Source organism: Hylaeus anthracinus, unplaced genomic scaffold (assembly GCF_026225885.1).
Source record: "Hylaeus anthracinus isolate JK02 unplaced genomic scaffold, UHH_iyHylAnth1.0_haploid 12000, whole genome shotgun sequence".
In the NCBI taxonomy this organism is placed as follows: Eukaryota; Metazoa; Arthropoda; class Insecta; order Hymenoptera; family Colletidae; genus Hylaeus; species Hylaeus anthracinus.
In genome coordinates this window covers 1,150,445-1,176,380 of record NW_026534347.1, presented here as the reverse complement: position 1 = coordinate 1,176,380, position 25,936 = coordinate 1,150,445, and the positions used below count along the sequence as shown (strand labels likewise).

The following is a 25,936-nucleotide window of genomic DNA, read 5'->3' as shown; positions in this document are numbered from 1 at the left end:
AACAGGAACTATTCGAGAACAAACTTAGGCGTTGTGCCACCAATGGCGCCACTGTCAATCAATTACCGGCATTTTAATTATTTGCTTATTGTAACTTCTACTAATGAATTTTAATCTCCCAGTGTTTGTTTTATGACTACAAGTTTATTATTAAACGGAATAAAATAGATTATATAAGTATTTTTTTACTTTTTCTGTAATGTCGATAATTTTAGTTCCACCTTCTCACCGCTAGGTGGTTATAGCGTCGCTTGCCACGATTTTGACCATTCCCCTAACAAAACAATATTGTTTACATTCTCAGATAATTTATTTGTAAAAATGTCATCAGTTAATGACACAGACGATAAAGGATTAGAAGATCCTATTAGATGCATATTTTTTTCAGAATTTCATCATATAGTGGGTCCAAAAATTACTTGTCAGGTTAATAAAAATTGGAAACGATCTATTTGATCTATCAAGGGGTGAAATGTAAATACAACTCAATTATTTTTCAGGTACCAGATAATTTTATTTCAAAGGATATCTTTGATAATGTCAGTGTTTACATTATACCAAAGGCACAATTACAACGTAGCACTATAACAGTGTAAGTGTAGCTTTTAATTGAAAAAACTGTCTATGTACAAATTTATGAAAGGTTTCGTTTTATCGCAGAACATTGAAGGATTGTAAGATTTTAGGATTTCCTGTAAAAATTGATGATAAGAAATATGCAAGAAATGCATTCTATTTTAATCTGTGCTTTGTCTGCGATGCAGAAGCACGTACTGTGCATTATGAACCTGTTGTTAGGAAAATGTCAGATTTCCTAGTAAGACTTCAGACATTTAAAGTAGTAAGAGCAACCTTGATACTGTTTTTCTAACAATTTTCACTTTTTTTTTTAGATGGCCCTTGAAATAGAAAATTGTTTCTTATCAAAATCTGATGATAAGACAAGGTTAGCAGAAATGTTGCAGCAAGTAATGCAAGACTTAAACTTGCACAAGATGTGCACATTAACAGGTAGGAACAATTTGCAACTATTAACTTTTAATAGATGTGCTAAAGGTACGAATAAATATTTTATTAGAGGGGACAATGACATCCCACTTGAAAGTCATAAAGTTAGCACCTGAGCCAAAACCAGTTCTTGATCATCAGGTACCCATATTTTTGGAGGGCCGTGAAGCATTTCAAAGCGATCAATGGGATCTGACTACTCAACAAGTATTGCCTTATATAGATGGGTTCAATCATGTTGCACGAATAGCAGCTGAGGCAGATGTGGAAAACAACCTGGTTAAAAGCTGCGTGCAAAACCTTGTGTAAGTTTCTGGACATAAAATTTGTTGTTTAAATATAGAACCATTATAATATATTCTTGATATATTTTCAGTTATTACGGCGTTGTAACATTGATTCCGATATTTCAATACAGTAATGTTTATGCTGCAACTCCTAAATTAAAAGAGCTAGCTGAAAACACAAAGTTACAAGGACGATGTATCGCGTATGCTTCGAAATTTCGTAAGTTCGCAATTTCGGTCAGATCTGAAAGAATATTTCTATTAGAAATTACAATAAAATTTATAAAAAATTCTCTGTTTCATAGCTAGACAACCCGCGTATCTTAGAGACATATGTCGAATGTACGCGAATATGACGCACGGCAGCAGCATGAGAGACCTATGTCAGCGACTCAATCCGCAAAATTTAAGAATAAACGAGAGAAGACTGGTACAATTCGGCCTTATCGAAGGCCTCATTCGTAGGGTATACAAGGTATGTTTGTCATTTTTTGGATAAAATGTTGCTATATTTCATGACAAGTTTTTTTTTTTATCTATGGTTACAGTATCCAATATATCTGACGGGATCTCCCTGTAACGAAGAGATTAAGACTAACCCAATTTATAAGTACTTCACGGGAACGTACAGTCTCGACGAAATTTGTTGTAGTACGAGTCAGTCGGCGGCACAAATCGAAGACATCGTTGAACGCGATCCAAATGTTGTTATGTTATGGAAGTAAAATAAAAAAAAAAAAATGTTTTGTGGATCTTTCCCTTCTTCGCTTTCGATAAACGCGAAATGGTTTTGTGTTACCGCGAACTAATCCGATCATTGTATATTTTCGATCATTCGTTTTACTTCGTTAATGTACATTTCAGGTACTTTGTTGTGTCTCATTTCGTCGCACTTCTTCTGCATTGCTTCGCGCAATGTCTTCTTACGCATTTCGGCTTCTGTTCGAATCGCCAGACCTTCTTCGAACATTTTCTTCCTGGCCTCGATGCGTTCCTTTTCCTTCTCGTTTACCTTGCGAAAATAATAGAACGAAAATTAATATGATTTTGCTGTAATAAATGTTTCGCGAATTATTTTCTCGATGTATACGAAGGAGTTAGAATATAAGTTAGTTTCAAACGAAAACAAACCTGTTTCAATATTTCGCTCCTATGAATTAAAGCTAGTCGTTGTTTCCTTTCGAGTTCTTTTTGATCTCTACAAAAAGCTTCCTTCTGAACGCGAACAATTTTCTCGAACTCGCGTCGCTCTCGTTCTAACTCGATCGCCTGCATTACTCGCTTATTATTTATTTGTCTTTCTCGTTCGTCTATGAGAGATTGTTGAGCTTCCGCTCTTTTCATTGCCTCTTCCTTTTCCTTTCGTCTCCACTCCCGTTCTACTTCCTCTTGAATTCGCGCAGCGTTCAATTCATCGATACGCGACTGCAAAAATAAAAGTCGTTATTAAAGGAAATTCCACAGTTAATCAACTGATAATTCTATTAATCGAACAGTTTGATACTTGAATATTCTTGAATTGTATCGCTTGAGTCGCCACTCTCGATTTCTCCCCTTCCTTTACTAATTTTTCCAATCTTCGTTCTTCCGCCAATTTTTTTTCTCTTTCCTCCTTCTGTCGTTGATACTCCTGGATTCTACATAAAAAACGTTCGATAACTTAATTATCGATTAGAATCTCAACGATGACTTTTACCTAAGATCGATGATTTTATTTTCCTGTTCTTCCATAGCCTTAAAATGTTTCAACTGCTCGTTTCCTTCGGCAATTTCCTGTCGAATTCGTGCATTTTCCGATTCCCTGTTATGTAATTTTGCAATTTCATCTTGCTGCCAAGCAACATTACTTAAATTAATTAATCTGCTTTCTTCTTGCTTCCTCGCAAATTCCAACATTCTATTCTCCTCGTTCTCCCTTATCTGATCTTTTAATCTATTCGCGAATTCTAGTTTCCGCGCGGCTTCTTCCTCTTCTTTCTTAAGTTCCTCTTTGATTGCCCACCTTCTCTCATTTTCCATCATATCATTCAGACGTTTTTCCTCTTCCTCCAACTCAAGTTCGACCAATTTCTTCTCTGCTATCTGGAATATAGTCGCAATTAGCGTTTTAAAAAACGTAGAAGCACAGAACGAAACTTCTTTTATACAGCATATATCACCTGTGCATCTCGAATGGCACGACACTTAGTTTCTAAAATAATTTTGTTGCATTTCTGAATTTCTTCTTCTTGCTCGAGTTTCATATTTTGCGCTCTCTCGAGAATATGCTTCGTTCTTTTCCTAGCTTCCTCTTCAATTTCAACCAATTCCGGACATTTTTCTCGAGGCTGTTGCATATCGATTCTACGAAATTCTTCTTTTCTCTCCATGCTTTCCTTTAACAGTCTTTGCCTTTCTTCTTTCTCTGCTTGAAAAGCAGCTATTTGTTCCTCCTTTGTCATAAGACTACCGCATTCTCGAAATTCATTATATTCTTTCCTTGTTAGAATTTTTTGAGGTGGTATCCTTTTCTTAGGAATCACTTTCATTCTTCCCCCTCTACTTTTAACTCCTCTCTCATCCAACTGCACATGTGGTAAATACAATAAAATAAATAGTATTTTAATAGTAATTCAAACGTTCTAAACGTAACGCTGAAATCGTTACCTGTCTTCCAGTGCACGAAGAACAGCAATGTTTCGAATAATTTTGTTTGCATTGGCTGGCGCTGGTGCACACATTTTTTTGCGAACTCGAGCATACTTGATCCGCGGATTTCGAATTTCTCTGATACTTCGTATTACTGTGCGATGATCTACAAACAGTGTTCGCCTTAAACATGTCGTTAACTTTATGTACCACCATTTGAAAGGCACTGTTCTCTTTCCGCGGTTGTTACACTTTCTACGAACGTCAATTTACGATATAAACTATATAGATGTATAAAAAAAAAAAAAAAACGTTTAGATATTTTGTATCGTTGTTGAGAATATCAATGATAGAAAAATAGGGTTGGATTGAACAGGACGTAGAAGTCTACTGAAGTATACTGTTTACAAACGATAACGGGCGATCGCTACGTGCTCGTTTGTTCGATAGTAATTACTCGGCGGCGAGTTCTGATCATTTTACAAAAAGCCAGCCTTTCATTTAAATATTAAGATGTAATGTAAATATTAAATAATATCGTTACCGATCCTCGATAAGAAATATTTCGTTTCGCGTGCAAATCGAGGAATAGGTGTAATTTTATTTTATTCTTCAGGCTGCAAAGGGCTGTCTAGTCTAAGCCGCGACGATGGGGTGATTCACCCCTTTTGTTCGTGTTGCGATCGTCGCCGAGTTTCTTCCCTACGTCAGCTTTCCTCGGCTGGGAAAATGCACATATGACTATGTGTTCGTCTCTCCTAAGTGTTCGCAAGTTAAATGTATGATTTACATATATATAACGGGACAATGAGCCCTCGTATTAACTCTTACGCCCCGTGGAGGTCTGCTTATTTTATAACATTAAACACGAATTTCACACTTGTAGCTGTTTTATTATAGATACGTAATTACAGCAGGCGTCGCTGCTATTTTATAAAATACGAATGTTTCATGGGTCGTCGTAAGCGATACGCAACGTAACGTTTATTCGGCGTATCGATTTAGCCAGGCAGAACTTTTGCATTTAAGTATTAAACAGTGTCCGAAGAATGAAAAAGACGATCGATACCGACCATGCATTTTACAAGAGCGAGTTAAATATAACTCCAGACGCCGTATCGAGATACCAATGTTAAATAAATTCGAAGCAAATATAGCAGTGTTTACAGTGGCAATTATAGCACGTGATAGCATAGTATACAGATAGAATACAATTGTAGTCAGCTAAGGTGTACATTTATGTCCTCTATTCTATATGAATATTAGACAATATTTTTTAAAATATCTATACATTAAAGTTTCAGCAATCGCGTATACGTTGGCTATATTTTTAAAAGGACCCAAATCAGAGATCGAGATGTATATCATTTTACATAATGTACCTTATTAGCCGTGTTTTTAATTAGTAATACGTCCCGGAATAACCATTTTTATTTCGATACCAGCAAAGCACCATCTTTAAGAATGGAAACAAGCGTGGTAAGCGTTAGCAAAGGGACAGAATTTATCGTTTTTTCCCTTGCTGGGTTGCTGGCGAACATTGCAACCCCGAGCTGCGCCAAACAACTGCGTTCTAGTCGGCCAATTGCGAAGGGTTTCCCTAATAAGAACTTTTCTAGAAGAGGGAACACAAGCATACGCGCGAGATTCCTTGGTTTCTGTCCTTACACTTTACACGCGACATCGTCTAAAACCGCTCTGCGGGATATGCCAATCGGGACAGTTCAATCTCGATGGTAGCTTTCTATATTTTAAGATACGAGTTTCTTATTTTGCTGAAAGACAATTTTTATTCAATTTTCACAGTCGTTCTTCACACACATTCTTTTATCAAGACACCACTCTATTCGCTTTCGCGAGTTCCCGAGAGCATGTTTCGCAAAACACTCAAAGTTGTTATCTGCGTTGAATAACGTTATTCATTTTTATTTCTGATTGCATTTCGCACATGCTTCTTCTTTTTTGGGATCAACTACTTGCGATGCTTCAAATTCTCCGTGAAACTTGTACAAGATAATTCTGAATTGAACAGAACTTATTTTTGTATCGTAGACTTCTAGTATTCTAGAATCGATCATGTATCCTCTCGCAAGTGAAAACAGTGAATTCAGCGCTAAAGTTATTTGGTGGATTTCGTGAGTGTGAAAAAGGGGAATCGATATAAAATCTTAGCTCATCGCCAACGCTGCCTTCGAACAAATTATAACGTCGTCGAGTGTGTGTGTGTGTGAAAAAAAAAAAAAAAAAAAAATGAAAGAACGCGATATTAACCGATCGATCGATCCGTCGCAAAAGCACAAAGGAAGATCGAAGAAGTACAAGTCGCCAACGAGATTGTTCGATCTGAATTGCTGGCCGAAGGTAATGATATCCCGCGACAATAGAATTTGTAAGAAAACCGACGAATCTTCGGGAACCACCTCCTTATCGTTTTCTGAATCACATTCGAGTAAAGCGCAGGCCGAAGAAGAGGAAGAAGACGACGATTTCGAAGAAGAGAAAGACGATGAGGACGAAGACGAATACGAAGAAGAAGAAGAAGAAGAAGTAGGAAAAGATGAAGAAGTCAGCTGCGACGTGCAACACTTGTGTTGCGAGGAATATGGCACGAGTTTCGAGGAGGAACAGGGAGTCTGTTTGATCAGTAGCTCCAGCGAGATTCAAGAAGCCCTACGAACACGGGAAAGTACGCCAGAAAATGTAAAAGGCTCGAAGAGGCTCAACGAAAGTGGCCTACACTGTCCGATGATGAAAAGTGTCCACCAGGACAGACCCATTTTCGTCGATCTGACGGCTGACGAGAAGAATACGTGGAAACAGACCATACTAAAACGGTTTTGCGACGTGAACACGTTGAACAGGGTAGACCAAGGAGAGGGTGAATCTGCAAACGTTACCATAGGTACAACATTTATTTTATATTATCTCTAACTTACTAATTACGAATACTGTTCCAGAACCACGAATCATGATAGCAGACAGTTCCAGCAAACTGAACTGTAAGGGAAGCGCCAGCTTGGCAACTGCCCTACGGGATCGTGGACAATGTTTGATACCGATGCAACCGAACCGTTCTCTGCCGATTCGTCCGGCTCCACCTGTGCCTACCAGATCCTTTCGCATGGACTGTTCGTCGCTGCTGTTTCTATCCAAGCCCATCAATCTGGACATCGTCGAAGTGGAGCCAGTAACCTCGATCAATATGTTATCAAACGAGGAGGCTTGCAAAAGCGTAGACGTTAATCCTAACGAAACACTCGCCGTAAAAGAGTTCGCGAGTTCTCAAGGTTACGTAATTCCCCAAATTTCCAGCGTAGAAAGTCTGCGCGGAGTGAAACGAAAAATCAACGACGACATGGATTACGAGAAGGATGTTATCAAGGAGAACAGAAAGAAGAAACGATCGCATGAAGCAGATTCCAGTCAGAACAGAGACGAATGCGCGGAGAGCACCATCAAGGAATTTTTAACAAATTTCTGTGGCTCGAACGAGACAGGGGAAGCACAGACCACATGCAGCGACAAGTGTGTCAGAGTTGTGTCAACAACTAAGGAAGGAAGCGGGGGTAAAGTGGTACCCCCATTGAGATTGAAGAAAGTCGTTCCTACAGGTAACGACGATAGTAAGTGGATAAATAATATTGCACATCGCACTCTGCTTAATTAACCCCTTTCAGCTTCGACTAACAACCGAAAATATATCTTTTCTATTAACAGAGGCAGATAGATACAACAACTCTCAGACAACCACAAGGGCGGAACAGGAATCGAATTACAGAATTATTACAGGCACGACCCCGCGACCAGAATCGAGCACGGTAGCCAGCAGTTGTTGGAACGACATGGCCTATGAAAAGAAAACGAATCTCGCGTGCTTGAAAACTGATAGCTACAAGTTGAAGTATCGGCGAAACAAGTTGAAGCAAAAACTTCGCGAACTGCGCAACAAGGCTCTGGAGCTGGCCAAGCAGATGGCTAACGATTCCAGCTTCCAACGGAACACAAGGTTGAGACAAGTGATGAATCGCTACGAAAAACAGATAGAGAACTTGTCCAAGTTGCACAGCAAACTATCCACAACGATTCCCATCTCCAACGAAGTGGTCGACGTGAACGATAACGACGGATGTACGATCGATGACGAATATCTTCTTGGAAACTTAAACGAAGAAAGCAAGGAATCGTTGAAAAACAGCGTCCCAGCCGCATCACCCGAGCCGCCAAAATTGTCACCGCGATCGCCGTCTAATTATGAGAATCTGCTGCCTGGAGAAATTAGGAACAGTCCACCGACCCTGCCAAGAGTGTGTCTCTCTATTTCGTCGAGTCAGAACTCGGTCGACGAAGATCTCCAGAACTCGGAGAGTAAAGTCTGGCCCATAATCGAAGACTCGACGAAATCAACGATTTCAGCAGGCATAACAGATTCTCCTGTTCGGTGTAATACCACGGAGGAAGGTCCCGCGGATCTCGAGGAGTGCATGGAAACGAGACAGCAAAATAAAATGAACGTTGACGAGGAAGATTTCAACGTCACTAATATATCCTTAAATCGTAGCGAGAAACCAACTCAATTCTTTGATAGTAATCGTATAGATCTGGAAAAGAAGAAAGAAAATAAGAAAATGACGGACGAGACTCCATCGGATCGTCTGATGGTCCAGGAATTAGAGAAAATCAGATGTCGTGGATTTTCTGCGTCTATGCCTGTTATAAGTTCTGTCACGGGTGGTCTGCAAGTAACAGCGAGCGTTCCAGCTAAAAAAATGTTTCAGTCACCGTCTGACAAACAACTTGCTTTGCCAGAAGAACACGTCGCGCAATCTACTTCTTACGAACCCAGTCGAAACGATGTTTCGGCTGCGAAAGTCAACGAAATCAGTCAAAATGTACAAATGATTTGTAGAATAGCATTTATCCAGGCGCTTATTATTATTTATCCTGATGTTTAATTGGAAATTCCTTTTGGTTCAGGTTACATCGAGCTCAAGTCAGTCGATACAACTCAACTCCATAGGGACAATGTCAAAACAGGAGCATTTTAAGTAAGTTAAAAAATTACTCGTACTTTCTTATCGAAACTTTTACGTATGTCCCGTGTACCAACAACAGGTCGCAACAAAACTGTAAGGGAGAAAAATTTCCAAACGATTCTACCCAGATGAGTTCCAACAGTCAATCGATAACCGAACAATTTCCAACTCTCGGTAACTGGTTGGCACGAATGTCTAAGAAACAAACTTTAAAAACCAAATCCAAGTTACAAACTGTGGAAAACGTTTCTTTTTCATCGACGGAGAAAGCTTCTTGTGTAAGAGGAACTTTTTTTAATGAAATTAATTGCTGAACGATTTATTCGATTATCCCAAAAGATTTTTTTACTTACATATTAACTATAAAAAATTTTATGAACGGTACAACGACAGATTCCTGAGCCCGAAGTGCCAAAGATAACTGGGCCTAATACAACTAACAATATACTAAACACAACGCCTCAATGCAGTACAGACAGGTGGCAATATTACCAACACCAACGACAACAACGACAACAACGACAACAACAACAAGAACAACTACTGCAACACGTCGCTGCGTCTGTAACTCTTCCGCAACCAGTTCCATCGGTACCACCTATACGTCCCAGCATCTGTTCACCCATCCCTATGAACCAGTTTTACCCAAACAACTATGCTGTAAGTAACGCTTATCGCGTCCACCTTCAGGGTGACAGGATACAAGTAAACTAACCACTTTACTCTTTACACTCAACAGTGCTAGTCTCACCGAAAACTGACAAAATTATGTTTATCCTAAAGTGCTACAATCAATAATAATTTCTTCAATTACAGATCGATCCTTACAATGGTGTCGCTCTAAATTATCATCCACCTCTGTGCCCTTATGGTACTTATCCGTACCCTCCTCGGCTACATCCGTCTCTACCGGGATACCATCTACCTATGCAAGAAAGCCTGCGCCCTTTGCAACACATGGACAAGCGTTTCCCACTGGTACAAGACCCAATGGTGAAATACACATCTCCAACGACGAGCAACCTGCAACATCCAAACAACATGGGCTTCGATCGGCTACGAGGAAGCTCTGCTGCTAGTAACTCTAACGCGGGGACCTGTCTACCACCGCTCTTCTTGCCGTCATCGTCTTTACCCACGTCGCAACAGACTTTACCGCGATCATCGATGTCCGGCTTTTCAACGAACAACCAGTACTCTCAGAACAGGATGTTTCCAGATGTTGTTGCAGCCGCAGCTGCCGCCGCCGTTGTTGCTGCTGCTTCTTTCGACAGACAACGCGACACATTAACTTCTAACAGAGCCAGCACGGACGGATTACAAGCCACTGGTCTGACAAACGTGATGAACGGACAGCCTCCTCACGTGGCAAGTTCTAGTAAAAAGGTCGTCAATCAAGATACGATTAATCAAACGCAAGATACCAATTTCGGTGAAGAAGGCCACGACAACACCGCCAAGTATCAACAGATGCAGAATTTCCTATTCGATCGACTGACGTTTGTCAAGACCGGTGATAATTTCACGCAACCAAACTCGATTGCTAGCGGTGACATGCAGGCGGCAATGTCATCTATCGTTTCAACGACTCCATATCGGGTGGCTTCGGTGTCATCGCACGCCCAATTGCCAAAGAACACCTCAGGAAACCAGTTTAGGAATTGCAAAACGCCCCATCTCGGTAAAGTGAACCGCAGCCCAAACAACTTGCATAGTCTTTCATGTTCAAATTGCGGCGTTATCGGGCCGAAGTTCAAGTGTCTCGGATGCGAGATAATTTTTTACTGTGATGAACGGTGCCAAGAAAAGCATTGGAATGTACACATGCAATGGTGTCCGAAGAAAATGCCAAAATTAAAAAAAGTCACTTGAATAATAAGCGTCAAGTCCGAATCTAGGTGCGGTTTATTTTCAATAATTTATATACCCGCGTTTCGAAAATTATATTTATTCGTCGCAACAGTAATTCCCGCTTTTAAGTGACAAAAAATCAATTACCAATTCACTTATCTGCCAAAAAAAATTAATAGAATATTGCGTATGTATTCTATATGCTTAAGTCATTTGTGTCTGCATTGTTTAGATGTATTTACGAACATAAGTATAGACGTAAAAATGCACTAAAAAGCAATGCAATTGATGATGTGATAATCTTGTGCCTTATTTTTTTAGACCTCACAGGTAGTTTTATTATCAGTGTTTATGAAAGAGTGCTATATATATTTTTATAAAAATTGTATCACGTGATATATCGACGCTTGACGACGTACTGTATGACAAATAGGGTGTAACGAAGTTTAAAATGCACAAAGTCTTAAAGTTTTAATATTTTTATACCGCTGTGTGATACTTGAATAAATCATCATTTATAAATGATCTTCAAATAAAAATATTTATTTATCAAAAAATATTGTTCTATGCACAAATACTTCTAATATGTAAAATTTTATATATATAAATGTATATGTATTTGTTTACCTGTCCACTTATTTATATTATATATTAAAACTTGCTTTTTAACATGCCCTCTTCTGTTTTCTTTACCAGCTTATCCAACAACATATGGGCTTCTTGGTAATGAGGACTTGTTTCATCTGCAACTCTTTTCATCCAAGCAGCTAATCGTGATCTGCCTTCATAGGGATTGAATCCAGTAACTCCTGTATAAGAAGTCAAACTATTATGAATAATTCATTTTTGGATGTTGCAGGTGCTATCTTCTTGGAATAGAACTGTACTTACGGAGTTGTTCAATCTCACACGAGCCAAGAATGTCAGCGATACTGATTTCAGAGCCCACTAAATATGGCGTATTATTTAACCAAATCTTCTCTAAATCATTGAGACATTTAATTAATTGTTTTTCGTAAGACACTATTTTTTCAGGCACTGCTGGTTGGCCAGTTATCATTGGCATCAAATACTAAAATAAAAGTGTAATTTAAAAATTTTAAAAGAATGTCATTGTCAAATGATCTGTATACATTGTGAAATATTCTGTCACCTTTTGGCGAAAATAGGAGGCACAATGAAGTCTGGTATTGAGGTGATGCCACTCAAGGTATTCATCAACTTTGACCTGGGACTTTGAATCCTTGGGATACCAATGATCGGGTGTATTAAATTCTCTGGTGATATATCTTAATATTGCACCACTATAAAAGATTTAATATATATTACATCGAGTAAAATGTCAATAGGTATAAAAATTTAAATAATAAAAAACTGTACCTTTCAAAGACTTTGAAACCATTGTGGTCTATAGCAGGAACTTGCTGAAACGGATGAATCTTTTGGTAGTCTTCAGTAAGATGCTGCATTTTACCCAAATTTATTATTTTACTTTCAAATGGTACATTGCAAACTTTCAAAAAAATATATAAAGCTCTACTTGGCTGTGATAATAAATCAATATATAATTTTAAGCTCATGGTGATAATGTATAAATTATTTAATAATATGTAGGTTAGAATACGAAGTCCTGAAAATAAAATACTTAAAATACAAAATAATTGCGTTGCAGTCTTGTTTACAAGAATTTTCATGTTCTTAAATTTAAATATTACTCTCAGATATTGCTTTCAAACGTTTCTATAGCTTTACCTATATGTTATTTATTTGATCGGTTTATAGTTCATAACTTTAAATGGAAATCATATCTAAGTGGACTCTTCCTTTGACGGTAAATTACACAAATTTTTATATTTTTATTATATTCATAATTGTGCAAAGTCATCGTATTCGTAATCATTCATAATTCTACGAACCACCGTCAGATGTGATACGAGGTGATACTAATTTTATTAATTTCTCGCAAGTGTTCGTTTCATGTCTTATTCCTATATACATATATTTGATGTGACACGACAATTGAATTCAGTGTTTTGCCTCCGATTTAATTTACATCTCGCTAAATCTTTGTTACAAAAGTTTCTTACGATATGGTCGCTGAACATTATATAATATATAATATACTAATTCGTTTCGTAAATTATCGTCAAATACTTCGAATGAAATGTCTAACTTTCGACGTATCATGTACGAAATGGCACGAATTGTATTAGCTACTTCTATCAAATCAGATTCATATCGTAGACTTAACTTAATTTTACGTAACGTCAAAAGTAAATAATACTACATTTGTTGGCTTGCTTTTTAACATCTGATATGCTTAGCTACTCTGCGCGGATTTTAAATTGAAATTAGAAATATCTCGCGATGATAACAATTTATCTATTTAAGACCGATGAAATCCACGCCGGAAAATATGACGGAATTTATCCTTCCTATCCAAGTGATGGTATAGTTCGTTTGTGGAAAGGCTTACAAATGAAGTATCTAAAGAGAACGTAGAAATTGGAGATAAAAACTATTTAAGATTTGACAAGTAAAGTCGATTAACTAACGAGAAACACGTAGAGGCAGCACCCGGGGTGAAAAAATGGCCGACTGCGAGAAGGAGGAGGCTCACAATCTCGTAAGTTATTTGCCTTTGCCTACCGTTTATCTAATCATTTAGGCGACCTCGACATTTCGCGGTCCACGATGATAGTGCACCTTATCTATCGTTCAACTAATTAACTTACACCCGCTATACTTGTCGAAGAAGATCTTTTTGGTTATGTTATCTTCAGTAGATCATTATTTTATTTTCTGACACATCCGTTTCTCTTTTTAAGCGTACAATTCTTGTGCATGTCCCACAAGAAAAAGATTAATTTAATTCTAACTTGAAAATGTTAAATCACGCGTATTAATTATTTGGCTAGCATCTAATTACTATCACGAAACTTGTATAGTTTGTTAAACGTATGTAAATAACGATCGTAGAATAACAGCACATATGTAGATAAGTATCTTGACACCTGTACATAGAATGTTATATTAATTCGATTATAAAATTCTTTCAGCAAATGGAATTCGAATGGGTGCTCCACGAGGAAGTTCATTCTTCGCTATCACAACTGAGAAATATTTTAATGGTAATATAAAAAAAATCCTTTTTTTATATTACCATTAAAATATAAAAATTCTTACAGGAATGCGCACAAAGATTTCCATTAGCCTTATTTGGTAATGATCAACACAATAAAACAGATAGGTTTATATTTGCTGCTCCACATGATCAAGTGAAATGTATAGCTGTTTTAACTGGTGATAGCATTACAAATGCTGTAAGTAGTAATTATATATTCGATTTGTATATAATTATTTAATTAATAAAATGATTATAGGATGTAAACTTTAAAGTTCAAAGACAACAAAATATTAATATGAAGACAAGTATCCAAAATGAGCATCCTTGGAAATTACAGCAAATACAGGATGCTGCTAATCACTTACAGCAAGCCATTGCTCATATAGACAATGTTGATCACCACTACCCTTTTAAAACATCCGATGAAGTTATGCACATTTTAGGAAACATACTAGGCTGTCTTCAACGTAGTAGAACAAGTTTAATTGTTCCCAGAAAGAAAACCATTGACGATCTTATTAAGAGCCGTAATATGGTAGGCAAACCAATTCTTGATTTACACAAATAAATACATATATATATATATATGTATGCAATTGTGACACAACATTTTTTTCCACAGAAGTCTTTGAATCCAAATCTTCCTGAAAATTTGGCTATTAGTTTTTATATTCAGAGTTACAAACTGGTACTGGCAGTTTATCAACTAGAAAATGCACACGGCAGCGTTAAATACGAGACTCAACAAGCGGAATGCAGTGTACCCTGGTTAAACGACGCTCTAGTATTGCTGACCATAGCGCTACAGCTTTGCCAGCGGTTAAAAGACAAGGTTGGTTTGAACGCCGCTATTCTGAATTTTCCTATCTCATTTCAAACACTTTTCAGATCTGTGTTTTCTCTCAATATAAAGATTTTACGGTGAACTCTCACGTTCCATCTGCAGTGGGTTGGTAATAAAAGTATATTTAAAAAGCTACACAGCTCTGTGTAAATGTGTGCCACAGTATGCCATGGTGAATGCTCTGGTAGCATTTTCGGTGAATGTTGCTTTAACAAATCAAATTTAACCCTCGGTATGTAGAGATATCTATAGTATTTTAGAGAATTCTTTAAATTATGTATATACACTTTATTTAGTATCTCGAATGTCGAGGTAAAATTTTGCCTAGAATAAATAATTCTTGTACAATGGTACAAGTTCTAAGACTTCATTGTCGTTTAATATAAATGCAGTAATTCTAAAAGAATTTTGCCAATAATAATTGTGTTTACAACTATGTTGTATTATATGCGTTCGATAATACTTTTTTTTTTAGTTTTATTCGAAGATCTTTAATCTAGCAAGATTAGTCGTAAATCGTTACTGAATCGTCGAGTTGAATAGTAAAGTAATATATTTACTATATTTCTGTGATCATTCGGAATGTTACAGCAATGCTTTCCTTACTAGGTTTTAACATCTTGTTTCTAGAGTAATGTATGTGAGATTTGAAGTCTTTATTTATAATTGTCTTGTATAATCAATTTTTAATCATCTCAATCGATTATTTATTTTAATCACCAAAGAAAATAATATTTCATAAGCGTCGATCCTTATTGTCATGGTATGACGTTCCTTTCATCATACTGTATCTACATTTACACACAGATGAACTCGATTATCTTATTATTAATTAGACGTACTATGCGAACTATAGACCAGACATTAATGTAATTGTTGTTGATCAATGTTATCGATATTTATGAAGATACGGCTCAGAGTTAGTAATTTATAGGAATTTAAATGCAATTGTATTAAATATGTAGGATTACCTTAAAATAACACTAGAATCGTGCGATTTCTCGCGTCGATTCGGATGGAAGGTATTTACGTTTTTTTTTTTTTTTTTTTTTTTGTAAAAAAATAAAACTATATTTCAATGTCATGTAGTTTGCAGACTCCTGGTTTAGAGTATTTCTCTTGAGTTTTTAAGATTGTATCGTGTACTTATAAATTACGTTTTACCGACACCATTATACAAATTACATGTTATTTATAATTACTTGTTATTTTAAATACCTTGAGTGTAATACAAGGTGGTACTTAAGTGGTTATTGTTACGATAGTTTGATGAAATGCACCGCTTATTCTGTTCATTTTGTGTTCTTTAATAAAAATAGAATTAACTGTTAATGTATGTCAAAAATAATTTATATCTTAGGTAATTATACTTGTTAGGACAGCAACGCAAATAAGTAAACGATATGCTAGTACGTGATTTGGAGTACCTTGTATTTAGAAACAATAAAATAAAAGCTTACTAAATAATAAATAATACCATCGAACAGAGTAAACACTGCCATCTAACGTTTGAACAGTGCAATAACTAGAAGTTTTTCCCCTTCAAATGGAACTGATACTACGCGTCATTGCAGATTTGATTTTGTTACTACTCCTTCCCGAAATACATGTCGCGAACGTTTGGATTCTCACAATATCTCGATAAGCTTTTACGCCCATTCCATAATTCATAGCCATCCTAATATGTAGTCATGTAATATTACACCGAAAGTACACGTGATAATATCTGTAGCTATTTCTACGATTTTACGTGTCATTCGAAAGCGTTTTTGTTGCTACGCTTTCACACAAATTCTTTATAACTTTCATTATCTTCTGCTTTAATTACAGATACTAATGCATTCTGCAAATAATTGTTTCCTTGAAAGATTCTCAACAATATGTTCGATTTCCGTATCCTCATTTTTATATAAAAAAATCTTTTACATGGGTATTTACTGAATCTTCCAAGTGGAGTACAATTGCAGTGGCTATTATACTTTGTTAGTTGCGCCGAGCACAATATGAATAAGTGTGTACGTACAAGAAAGTTTAGGTTGGGTTAGTGAAGTGACGTCAGCGCGCAGCAATTTGCGCCACTGGGATGACAAGCAGACGACGGTTTACTTTGTATGCACGTATCGTTAGTAAAATTCAAACGACTATCAGGGAAAATCGAATATAAAATCGAATTCGTGTCGACGCATCTGTGTGACAAATGAATGCGTTATATTTACGCAAAATAAAAAGATAATTTCGATGCATAGAACGACGGACAAGTAACTGTGAATGCTCAGCATTGTGTAAAATAGCGCACAAACAACATGGAAGTGCTAGATCCTAGTGTCTCAAGAGATGACCAGCCGCTCTGCATCAACGATTCCTTGGAAAAAGGTTTGTTTTTGATGATCTATCCTTCTATTTAAGAACTTGATCATTTTCATGGCGCAACATAACTTTGTCCCTTTTCCCCGTTTACGTTCACACCGCTGCTTGCGTAAACGTATATAGAAAGGCATCGTTTAGAAACAAAAGACGTGTCGAGCGACTGGCACGATTCTGTCATCTGTCAAAGATCCAGTATGTTTGGTTTTGTTTTTACTGTATCGAAAGATCTTTCGAAGCTGTCAATTTTTTATGGTTATTTTTTTTAAGAACATTTTTAAGAGCGTCACAATTACACCTGAGACTTTTAATCATTTGTATGCCATAATAAACAAGTAGGAAGATCTGCGACAAACAATGATCGGGAATCCATAAATATAATCGAGTGAAATTACGATAACGGATATTGAAAATGAAAAAGAACCAGAGATTATACAATGTATTGTCAGAGGATACATCAGGTTAACAGAAAATAACTTGACACACTGTTGGGAGCTGAGGAGTTCACATGTTCTGTTTGTAATAAGGTGAAAGAGAACATAATTAATGCTTATGCATAAGTTATTAGAGATAATAAGATTGAATACAACACTCTGTTTTTCTTACTAAATGGAGAATTTTAAAGTATATTAGTAACAAGGTTTCTCGTTTATCTTAACTCCTTGGCTTCAAACATTATTTTGCATTTATATACCAAGCAGTAGCAGTAAACTATGGATTTATGAAACATAAATATGAACAAAAAGCTGATATAATATTGACCTATTAATCTTTCATTAAACAAAACACTGAGTTATCAATTATCATATACAAACATTAGAATTCATTCTACTATTCCAGTTTCTGATTAAGAATTGTCAGAGTATAATGCATTATTTAGCAGTCTTACTATATAAAATAATGTGTTTACATATCATGTAAATTTTTTCCAGTCACTTTGTCAAATATACCACCAGATACAACATCATGGATAAAAGCAAGGCATACATTGGGTTTTTTAGGATTTCTAGGTTTTGCTCTTGTGTATGCTATGAGAGTAAATTTATCTGTGGCTATTGTTTCAATGGTTAATCAAACAGCAATTCCACATAGCGATGATAATGATACCACTGATGTTTGTCGTGATGAAAATCCCATTAATGGGACATTCATACCAGTGAGTCATTTAATATTTAATGCTTAATATATGTTTTATTATATGAATTAAGTTTAATTACAATATACAAAATTACATAATTAATTGTATATATATAATATATTGATGCAGATCAAATGTCAACATTAGCTGCATCTTTCTTATCAAAGTATTACTCATGCAAATTTATCACTTTTTATATGACCTAAGGATATGAATGTATCATGCATCACATGCCTATATCTTCTGTATTTATCTCTTAGTATATTTGCATTCTACACACTTCTACTGGGATAAAATATTTTGTCATCTCTCTTCATATTCTGCATAATTCGTAGTATTTATTAATTAATTATTATGTATTAGATTTATTTGTCAAAAATAAATTTTAATTTTTAAAGAGTGCTGGAGAATTTAATTGGGACGAAAAAACACAAGGTTTTATATTAGGTGCCTTCTTCCTGGGCTATGTAATTACAAATGTCCCAGGTGGTAGGCTGGCAGAAATTTATGGTGGAAAATTAATTTATGGATTAGGAGTATTTCTAACTGCTGTATTGACTGTAATCAGTCCTTTCGCGGCATACGTAGGTTTAGTACCATTTTTAATTGTGAGAGTAGCAGAAGGATTCACAGAGGTAAATAAAACCTTCCCCACCTTGTAAAGAAAGGAGTAATAACCATTGAAACAAAATTAATTAACTTTGTAGGGCGTTACATTCCCTGCAATGCATAGCATGCTAGCACACTGGGTACCTCCATTGGAGAGAAACAAATTTGCTGGTGTAGTATATGCAGGTAATTACTCTCTCATATTCAATGTACAATATATTTAATTTACCATATTTACTTTTTGTGTAGGTGTCAATTTTGGTACTGTTATATCCTTACCAGTAAGTGGATGGTTATGCTCGTTAGAACTTTGGGGTGGATGGCCTCTCGCATTTTATTTATTTGGAGGGCTTGGCATTGTATGGTATGCATTTTGGCTAATTTTTATATTTGACTCACCCGCGCAACATACAACCATCGACCCTCTCGAAAGGGCATATATCGAGGCTACTGCAGAAAAGACGAATGAGGTTTGTTTCTTGCTACATTAATCGTATATAGACTGTTTTATCTATTTCAATTTACTTTGCTTGTATGAAAAACAGGGCAGTCAGCCGGGAGTTCCTTGGTTATCAGTATTTACATCGCTACCGATGTGGGCGATAGCGATAACGCAATGTGGACAGGCATGGGCGTTTTACACCCTTTTGACAGAATTACCTACGTACATGGACAAAATTTTGCATTACGACGTACAACAGGACGCATTTCTTTCAGCATTGCCTTATTTAAGTTCTTGGATAGTTGGACTCTGCATTTCGAGTTTCGCGGATTTTCTTCTTGCCCGTCAGCTTTTATCTCCTTTAGCATCGTTCAAGTTATGGAACACGGTGGCTTCGTTAGGCCCTAGTCTCAGTTTTGTTGGCGCTATCTGGGCTGGATGCAATCGTTTGACCGTAATGATGATGCTTACCGTCTTAGGGTCCCTGCAAGGTGCAGTTTATGCCGGAAATCAAATGAATCACATTGCTTTGGCACCACAATACGCAGGAACACTTTACGGCCTTACGAATACTGCCGCAAATGTTTGCGGATTCTTGGCACCATATATTATCGGAAGAATGGTTCAAGGACATGTTAGTATTATGAAACGTATACTTTCCGTTATCATTGGGAATAAACTTATCGTAAGTGAATGTTTACAGGAAACGCTGGCTCGTTGGCATACAGTATTTTGGTTGGCAGCGGTAATAAACATGGCAACCAATTGTTTTTACCTGATCTTCGCATCTGCTACAGAACAACCATGGAGTAAAGGTAGAAGTTGATGACAAAACTTTATTAAACACGAAATATTTAATATGGAAAATAATTTATCGTTAGACAACATTGCGCTCAGTTCGTTTTAATTATTGATTATTATGCTATAATATTCGTCAGTTCAGCACAAATTTTTCTTTTAATTTTAAGTTTAATATAGTATCAATTTTTACGTAAATGAATAAGTAACAGCTTACAAAAATTTAATATATCAATTTAGCAATCAAATTAGCAATCAAATGTTAAATTTCCATGCATCAGTATTTGCTATTATATTATCAAAGTATTGAATGTACCTTATATGACATTCCAATGATATTATCTCATGACAATATAACCTTTGCTAATGGTGTCTAATTTTTGGCATTAAAATCGATTCTTTAATTAGTTCGAAACAAAATTAATGCTAGAAATAATTTAATTTATTTTAATCTTATGACATAGTAGTGCAAATTATAGCAAGTATTTTTCATATTTATGTAAAAATTTCATATGTAATATAAGTGTAACATGTGACATATACAAGGAGATACGATTCTTAGGCGAAATATACATATTTTTTTTATTTTTTTTCGGTAATAATGCAATAAAGTGTGATATATCTTTTATGTACACTTGTTGTCGTGATACAACATATTTTAAATCGGAAAAAATTTACATGTAAAAAATTACACAGACACATATTAACTACTTATTTACATGCAACTGTAATGTTTTCTTAAATGATCAGTATTCATTAGTAAAGTCAATTTACTAAGGATAATGAATATTTCAGTGCATGTAAAGTAAACAAATTGTATTACTACTATAATTCGAAGTACTATACTTTGACTGTAAATTACATATAAAAACGGTTTCATGTAGGTAATAGCCTACATGTAGGGTATCCTTGTAAAAAAAAAATATAAATAAAAATCATAATCAATTACGATTTTTAACATTTTTTTTTTTTTAATCGGAAATTATCAGATATAATTTTATCGAAAATACCATAGGTAAAATTATAAATTTTTAGATAGTAAAAATATTAGGAAGATTGGATTTGTAAAGGATGTAATAAATGAATTTTAATCGAACGGTATACTAGGGTTAATGTATGTACGTACAAGAATAATATAATTTATTTTTCAGTGAGTTGTATAAAAAAGTGTAAGAAATGTGGTCTGAAGGAGGCATTTTTTTTGCAATATTGCTATCAAATTGGTTTGATAATTTAAAAATGCAACGTTAACTCGTGCTTAAATCATCCTTCTTCTTAGCAGTAAGCGCGAAAATCATGTCTCGCATGCGGCTTAAATCCATCAATTCTAGTCTCATTTTCTCGATACTGGCCTCTTTCTCTGCGATATTCTGCTCATATTTATGCACTAATTGCGATAATTGTTGAGTTTCTTGTTGAAGCGCGGAAATATCTTTTTGATTCGATTGAATTTCCGTGTCTTTCAATTCTATTACCTGTTTGATACCAGATATAAGTTAGCGATTCTGTCATATTGACGCGTTAAGTTTGTACAAACCTACCTGATCTCTTTTATTAATTTGATCTTGCATTTTGTGAAGAAGTTTGTTTAACTCGTGATTCTTATTAACCATTTCCGTAGTTCTGGCATCCGCATTTACGCATTCAGTTTCTAACTCTTTTATTTTTTTAGTTAACGCTTCGACCTTATTAGTACTGCTTTCCAGTTTGTGTTTACACTGTGTTAGTAATACATTTAAATGATCGATGTTGGCAGACTTTTCTGTTACTATTTTTTTCAATGCTTCGATTTCCTATAAACGCAATTTTAATTTGAGGTTCCTTGCAAATTTCCGTGTCTACTGTTACTAATTCGTTGAAAAAAAAAACATCAACCTTATTCTTAAAAGCAACTGCTTCTCTACTTTGCTCCTCTACTTTGGCAACTTTTACCGCTAACGTAGACTTTACTCCTTCCAAACATTGCTGTGTATCAAATAGCATTTGATGTAAACGACTCGATTCGGCTACTACTTGCGCAAGTCTATGTTGTAAACTAGTCCCATGATTATTTGCTGCCTCCAAACTGGATTGCATTGCCCGTTCCGCGTGTCTCATCGCTGCTAGCTTTCATATTGGGAACAGAATATATATCAATTACGAAATTGTGTAATGTGTACACAGCTATGCAAAGAAAAACATTTTAAAACCTAACACCTCGGCGGTTTTATGATAAATCAGCAGATGGTATGATAAATTCGTCGTAACTCAGAGCTCCTGAAGGTGGCCTTGAATGCGATTTAGAAACTAAAGCTTTAAATTTCATAATAGTTTTCTTTACGTCATTGGATGACTAATTTTCTCAAAATTACGTAAATTCGTAGTTTGCTATTTTTTTGTGAAAAGCAAGCATTTATACAGGTAGTATCGTACCTTGTACTCGTACAATTCCATTACCGCTGACGTTGTAATGTCTCCCAGTTGATTAGACTCATAGGCTGTTTCTAGTTTTGCTAGAAACGTATCGAGTCGCTCTTCTTGCGCGAAAGAAAAAAGTGGAGCCATATCGCTATTCGATGTTAAGGACATTTTGCTTCCAACATTTACCATACCAGGAGTACTTTGTACTAATATCAGAGGCTCCAATTGCTTCATACATTGCGCCACCGCGAGAACACTTGTTACACAAAAACATAGGACATAATTTGCGTGCAACAGCGAATTTGATATCTGACATGTTTCTACATACAAACCTACCATTCTTGAGGAAATCCGACAGTTGGTGTTAATTGCAGAACTTTCTGTTTAATGTCTGCATCGCCAGTAAATAGCGCATGTGCCATTGTCATTTGAATCTGTTTTTTCCCTAGTAACTCGGAATACAATGTTAACCAATTCGAATGATTGGCTGCCAAATCAGCTATCAAAGCTAATATGTGAATGCATAGATTTGTGGTAGGGTTCTGGAAAAGTCCAAGTACAATTACATATGTCGCGAAAGATACTATCGCCATATAATAAGAAAGAGGAATACTTGAATAAAATTTCCTGGAAAATCATTAGTAGAACAAGTTTCGGAATTCAACATTGGACTCAATAATTTACGTATCGTATTCTCATTTAAGGACTGCATGACTTTTGCTCTAAGCGTCGTAGTTTTAACCATTTCCTGGAATAATTGCATTAATTCCGCTAATCTCGTTTCTGTTTCTAAACTTAATTCTTGTATCTCTTGAATCTCATCATTTTCTGAATTTATAATAAGCATCAAAACGGAAGCATCCAATTCTGCCAAAACTTCGGTAGAGGTTTTCGTGCGTCGCGCGTCAATTACGGTAACCCTTATCAAGCTCAATGCTTTAGAACACACCTAATTAGAAAGAGTTCATTTTCATAGTTTTTAATTTAAAAAAAAAATGCAATCTTAAAATGAAGATGTACCTGTTCTACGGGAACCCATGTCATAGCCGTTTTTACGCATAAAGGATACAAGGGTATCAAAGTAGACAATTTTAATTTCACCAGAGACGACAAAAATTCCATTATAATAGCAACACATTCTGGGTCCGCGTTGTCTTCCAATGTAACTAATATATTTTCTACATCTCTGCCATAGCTAATGAGAACAAAAAATTAAATAGCATTCCATATAACACAATATAATTACGATGAAATTATCGAATAACTCACTTTGTGTACGTAAGTAACACGCTATGGGAGTGTTCGTTTTGCGCAACATCGTTAAAAAAGTCTATGACGTGTCTCAGTAGCAGAACATCCTTTTGTTTCATTGCGGTAACGAGATTGGTGAATGTAACAGCAGCAAAATCCAGAATGTTTTTATCCGAAATATTTGTATTCGAGTGCTCTAATATAATCATAAGTTTACAGCATTGCACACTGGTATTAACATTGCAACGTTGCAGTTTTAACAACGTCCGTACAAATGTTTTTGTATTGATTGTCCTCATCAAGGTATAAACTGCCGGAAGATTTTTGTAACAAAGATTTACTAATACACCTAGCGAAAGTGCAATAATATCTTCTTCTTTAGACTGTGTTACCCACTGTGTTAATATAGATATTAAGTAAGGTAAATGAGCTTCTTGCCAAGAAATTCTAATGCCATATGTCAGTTCTTGAAGTAATTTTAATACCCTTACTCTTTTCTCGCTCGTTAAATTAGCCTGAAACATTCTCATATGAAAATACATGTATATTTGTATAAGAATGTAAATTTACCTCCAACAACCTGGCCAATATGGGTGCAAATTTGTAAGTATGAATAAGAGCTTGTCTTGCAGCAGCATTACGACAAGCATTTTGTAAAACATCTACAGCACTCCAAATCAAGGTGGTTCTAGATGCCAAAGAATTCATAAGCTCGTGTAGACTAACATAGAATTCTGCTGCCACACTTGTTCCAGGGTCAAATATGCTCAGATCCAAGGACACGCTTATTACCTTTTAAATAGAACTTTTTATTATAATAAGATAATCCTTAACTTATTTAACATAATGATGTCTGACAAAACATTTTTTATATTAATAGGTTTCTATATACATCGAATCGAGAATAAATTTAATTATTAAGATTTACTATGTAAATAGAAATGGCTGCACTTTTATGATTTCTAACAAATGTAAATAATATACTTCTGTCGTATTAATATAATAACTAACTAAATCGATGACAAACGACGAGGATCGTAACAATATAATTGATCGAAACTTACTCCCAGATTTCGTTGTAATATCGAACCGGTCGTTTCACTTGGATGTTTAGAATATTCTAATACCGCTGATATAAATGTCCTCATAAGCTGGTATTTCTCCATTGTATATATATTTAGTCAATGTCTCGCAAACAATTCTGAAATTTCCTTTGACAAACGGAGATGTCATTAAAACTAATAGAGCAGATCTCTTTCGTCAACTACGATCGTCGTGATCGAAATGTGTTGCCTTTTTCAACAAAAAATATTCGAAAAAGTAAAAAATATGTATATGCAACGCATATACAACATAAACTGTTCTTATCGGTGCATTCTGGTGGTGGTCCACGTGCGTTATTTTGACGTGTAGAAATGCATTCGCGAGATTGAGAATAAAAAGTATCGTTTCAAGGAATACCGGTATTTGGCGGCCATTCGTAAAACTTACTTTCAAATTTGACCAATTAAAAACGCGATAGAAAGTGCCGTTAATTATATGGTACGAACAAATCTCATGTTTATTAAACTTCTGTTCTAGATATAATGTTAAATTCATAAAAGATAAATTGACGTTCATAAGAGATTGTTTATGTACAATATTATTGATAAATGGACGGTTAGTTACATTACTAACTAGTATCGTTCGCCTTGTCTAAAGATGCATGTGTGTAAATAGTAACCAGCTATTTTACAATTCTATTTGCAACATAGAATAAAAAGATTAAATAATGTACTAAAAAAAGTAATCGTTTAACTTTAGGGGGAATACTTTCGAGCATGGGTCTCACAATGCATCCCTGGTCGGAGTGGCGAGTGAACGGAGCGGACCAATAGGATTCCGATTACCATACTATGTTAATCGAAAACGTGGAATTGAGTAAACGAGACCAAATGAATTGTAATAATTATTTATATAAATAAAGAGAACTATTTTTTTAATTATTTATTCGACACCCTGTTGGTTTGGATATTTTTCATTTTCTAAGGATGACCCGGTGAAAAGAAAATGATTCGCTAGAGTGACATGTAAAACTATGTTTCGATCTACCATGCGTTAAACTTTCTAACTAGGATCATCGCGGACCAATGAGAATTCTCCAAAATCACATGATT

At 35.6% G+C, this 25,936-nt stretch overlaps 7 protein-coding genes across 11 annotated transcripts; 4 read left to right on the top strand and 3 right to left on the bottom strand.

The window, feature by feature from the left end:
- Nucleotides 1-246: 246 nt before the first annotated feature.
- On the top strand, nucleotides 247-2,211 carry LOC128890029 (GATOR complex protein NPRL2). Its single transcript, XM_054148177.1, has 8 exons — nucleotides 247-426; nucleotides 501-592; nucleotides 661-817; nucleotides 894-1,011; nucleotides 1,079-1,313; nucleotides 1,385-1,515; nucleotides 1,601-1,770; nucleotides 1,844-2,211. The coding sequence occupies exons 1-8, from the start codon at nucleotides 322-324 to the stop codon at nucleotides 2,018-2,020; spliced, it is 1,185 nt and encodes a 394-aa protein (XP_054004152.1). The 5' UTR covers nucleotides 247-321; the 3' UTR covers nucleotides 2,021-2,211.
- LOC128890024 (cilia- and flagella-associated protein 45-like) lies at nucleotides 2,110-4,221 on the bottom strand. 2 transcript variants are annotated; one of them, XM_054148170.1, is made up of 6 exons: nucleotides 3,942-4,221; nucleotides 3,455-3,859; nucleotides 2,992-3,377; nucleotides 2,800-2,932; nucleotides 2,427-2,720; nucleotides 2,110-2,307 (listed from the first exon to the last, which is right to left on the bottom strand). In XM_054148170.1, exons 1-6 carry the CDS (start codon nucleotides 4,137-4,139, stop codon nucleotides 2,110-2,112), a joined length of 1,614 nt encoding a protein of 537 aa, XP_054004145.1. In that variant the 5' UTR covers nucleotides 4,140-4,221. The 2 variants fall into 2 exon arrangements, with proteins under 2 accessions (XP_054004145.1, XP_054004146.1); XM_054148171.1 differs by having other exon boundaries at nucleotides 2,218-2,345.
- A 1,267-nt stretch (nucleotides 4,222-5,488) lies between these two features.
- LOC128890371 (uncharacterized) lies at nucleotides 5,489-11,221 on the top strand. The gene is made up of 7 exons (XM_054148810.1): nucleotides 5,489-6,825; nucleotides 6,881-7,534; nucleotides 7,641-8,812; nucleotides 8,898-8,968; nucleotides 9,036-9,234; nucleotides 9,350-9,616; nucleotides 9,773-11,221. The coding sequence occupies exons 1-7, from the start codon at nucleotides 6,174-6,176 to the stop codon at nucleotides 10,826-10,828; spliced, it is 4,071 nt and encodes a 1,356-aa protein (XP_054004785.1). The 5' UTR covers nucleotides 5,489-6,173; the 3' UTR covers nucleotides 10,829-11,221.
- Nucleotides 11,222-11,334: 113 nt separating this feature from the next.
- On the bottom strand, nucleotides 11,335-16,470 carry LOC128890040 (glutathione S-transferase theta-3-like). Of its 3 annotated transcripts, none has more exons than XM_054148196.1 (5): nucleotides 16,411-16,470; nucleotides 12,188-12,231; nucleotides 11,961-12,111; nucleotides 11,699-11,879; nucleotides 11,335-11,616 (listed from the first exon to the last, which is right to left on the bottom strand). In XM_054148196.1, exons 1-5 carry the CDS (start codon nucleotides 16,453-16,455, stop codon nucleotides 11,459-11,461), a joined length of 579 nt encoding a protein of 192 aa, XP_054004171.1. In that variant the 5' UTR covers nucleotides 16,456-16,470; the 3' UTR covers nucleotides 11,335-11,458. The 3 variants fall into 3 exon arrangements, with proteins under 3 accessions (XP_054004171.1, XP_054004170.1, XP_054004169.1); XM_054148195.1 differs by lacking the exon at nucleotides 16,411-16,470 and adding an exon at nucleotides 12,560-12,721 and having other exon boundaries at nucleotides 12,188-12,451; XM_054148194.1 differs by lacking the exon at nucleotides 16,411-16,470 and adding an exon at nucleotides 12,560-12,718 and having other exon boundaries at nucleotides 12,188-12,437.
- On the top strand, nucleotides 13,356-16,106 carry LOC128890034 (protein rogdi). Of its 2 annotated transcripts, none has more exons than XM_054148183.1 (6): nucleotides 13,356-13,433; nucleotides 13,867-13,938; nucleotides 13,996-14,130; nucleotides 14,191-14,469; nucleotides 14,557-14,766; nucleotides 14,823-16,106. In XM_054148183.1, exons 1-6 carry the CDS (start codon nucleotides 13,398-13,400, stop codon nucleotides 14,889-14,891), a joined length of 801 nt encoding a protein of 266 aa, XP_054004158.1. In that variant the 5' UTR covers nucleotides 13,356-13,397; the 3' UTR covers nucleotides 14,892-16,106. The 2 variants fall into 2 exon arrangements, with proteins under 2 accessions (XP_054004158.1, XP_054004160.1); XM_054148185.1 differs by lacking the exon at nucleotides 13,356-13,433 and adding an exon at nucleotides 13,546-13,765.
- A 135-nt stretch (nucleotides 16,471-16,605) lies between the features above and the next one.
- LOC128890027 (sialin-like) lies at nucleotides 16,606-25,774 on the top strand. The gene is made up of 8 exons (XM_054148174.1): nucleotides 16,606-17,151; nucleotides 18,075-18,298; nucleotides 18,679-18,915; nucleotides 18,988-19,075; nucleotides 19,139-19,359; nucleotides 19,435-19,965; nucleotides 20,035-20,146; nucleotides 25,584-25,774. The coding sequence occupies exons 1-8, from the start codon at nucleotides 17,082-17,084 to the stop codon at nucleotides 25,655-25,657; spliced, it is 1,557 nt and encodes a 518-aa protein (XP_054004149.1). The 5' UTR covers nucleotides 16,606-17,081; the 3' UTR covers nucleotides 25,658-25,774.
- LOC128890021 (uncharacterized) lies at nucleotides 21,231-25,577 on the bottom strand. The gene is made up of 10 exons (XM_054148165.1): nucleotides 24,845-25,577; nucleotides 24,351-24,572; nucleotides 23,799-24,295; nucleotides 23,550-23,724; nucleotides 23,143-23,478; nucleotides 22,866-23,071; nucleotides 22,542-22,785; nucleotides 22,005-22,235; nucleotides 21,671-21,922; nucleotides 21,231-21,604 (listed from the first exon to the last, which is right to left on the bottom strand). Exons 1-10 carry the CDS (start codon nucleotides 24,944-24,946, stop codon nucleotides 21,377-21,379), a joined length of 2,493 nt encoding a protein of 830 aa, XP_054004140.1. The 5' UTR covers nucleotides 24,947-25,577; the 3' UTR covers nucleotides 21,231-21,376.
- Nucleotides 25,775-25,936: the final 162 nt, after the last annotated feature.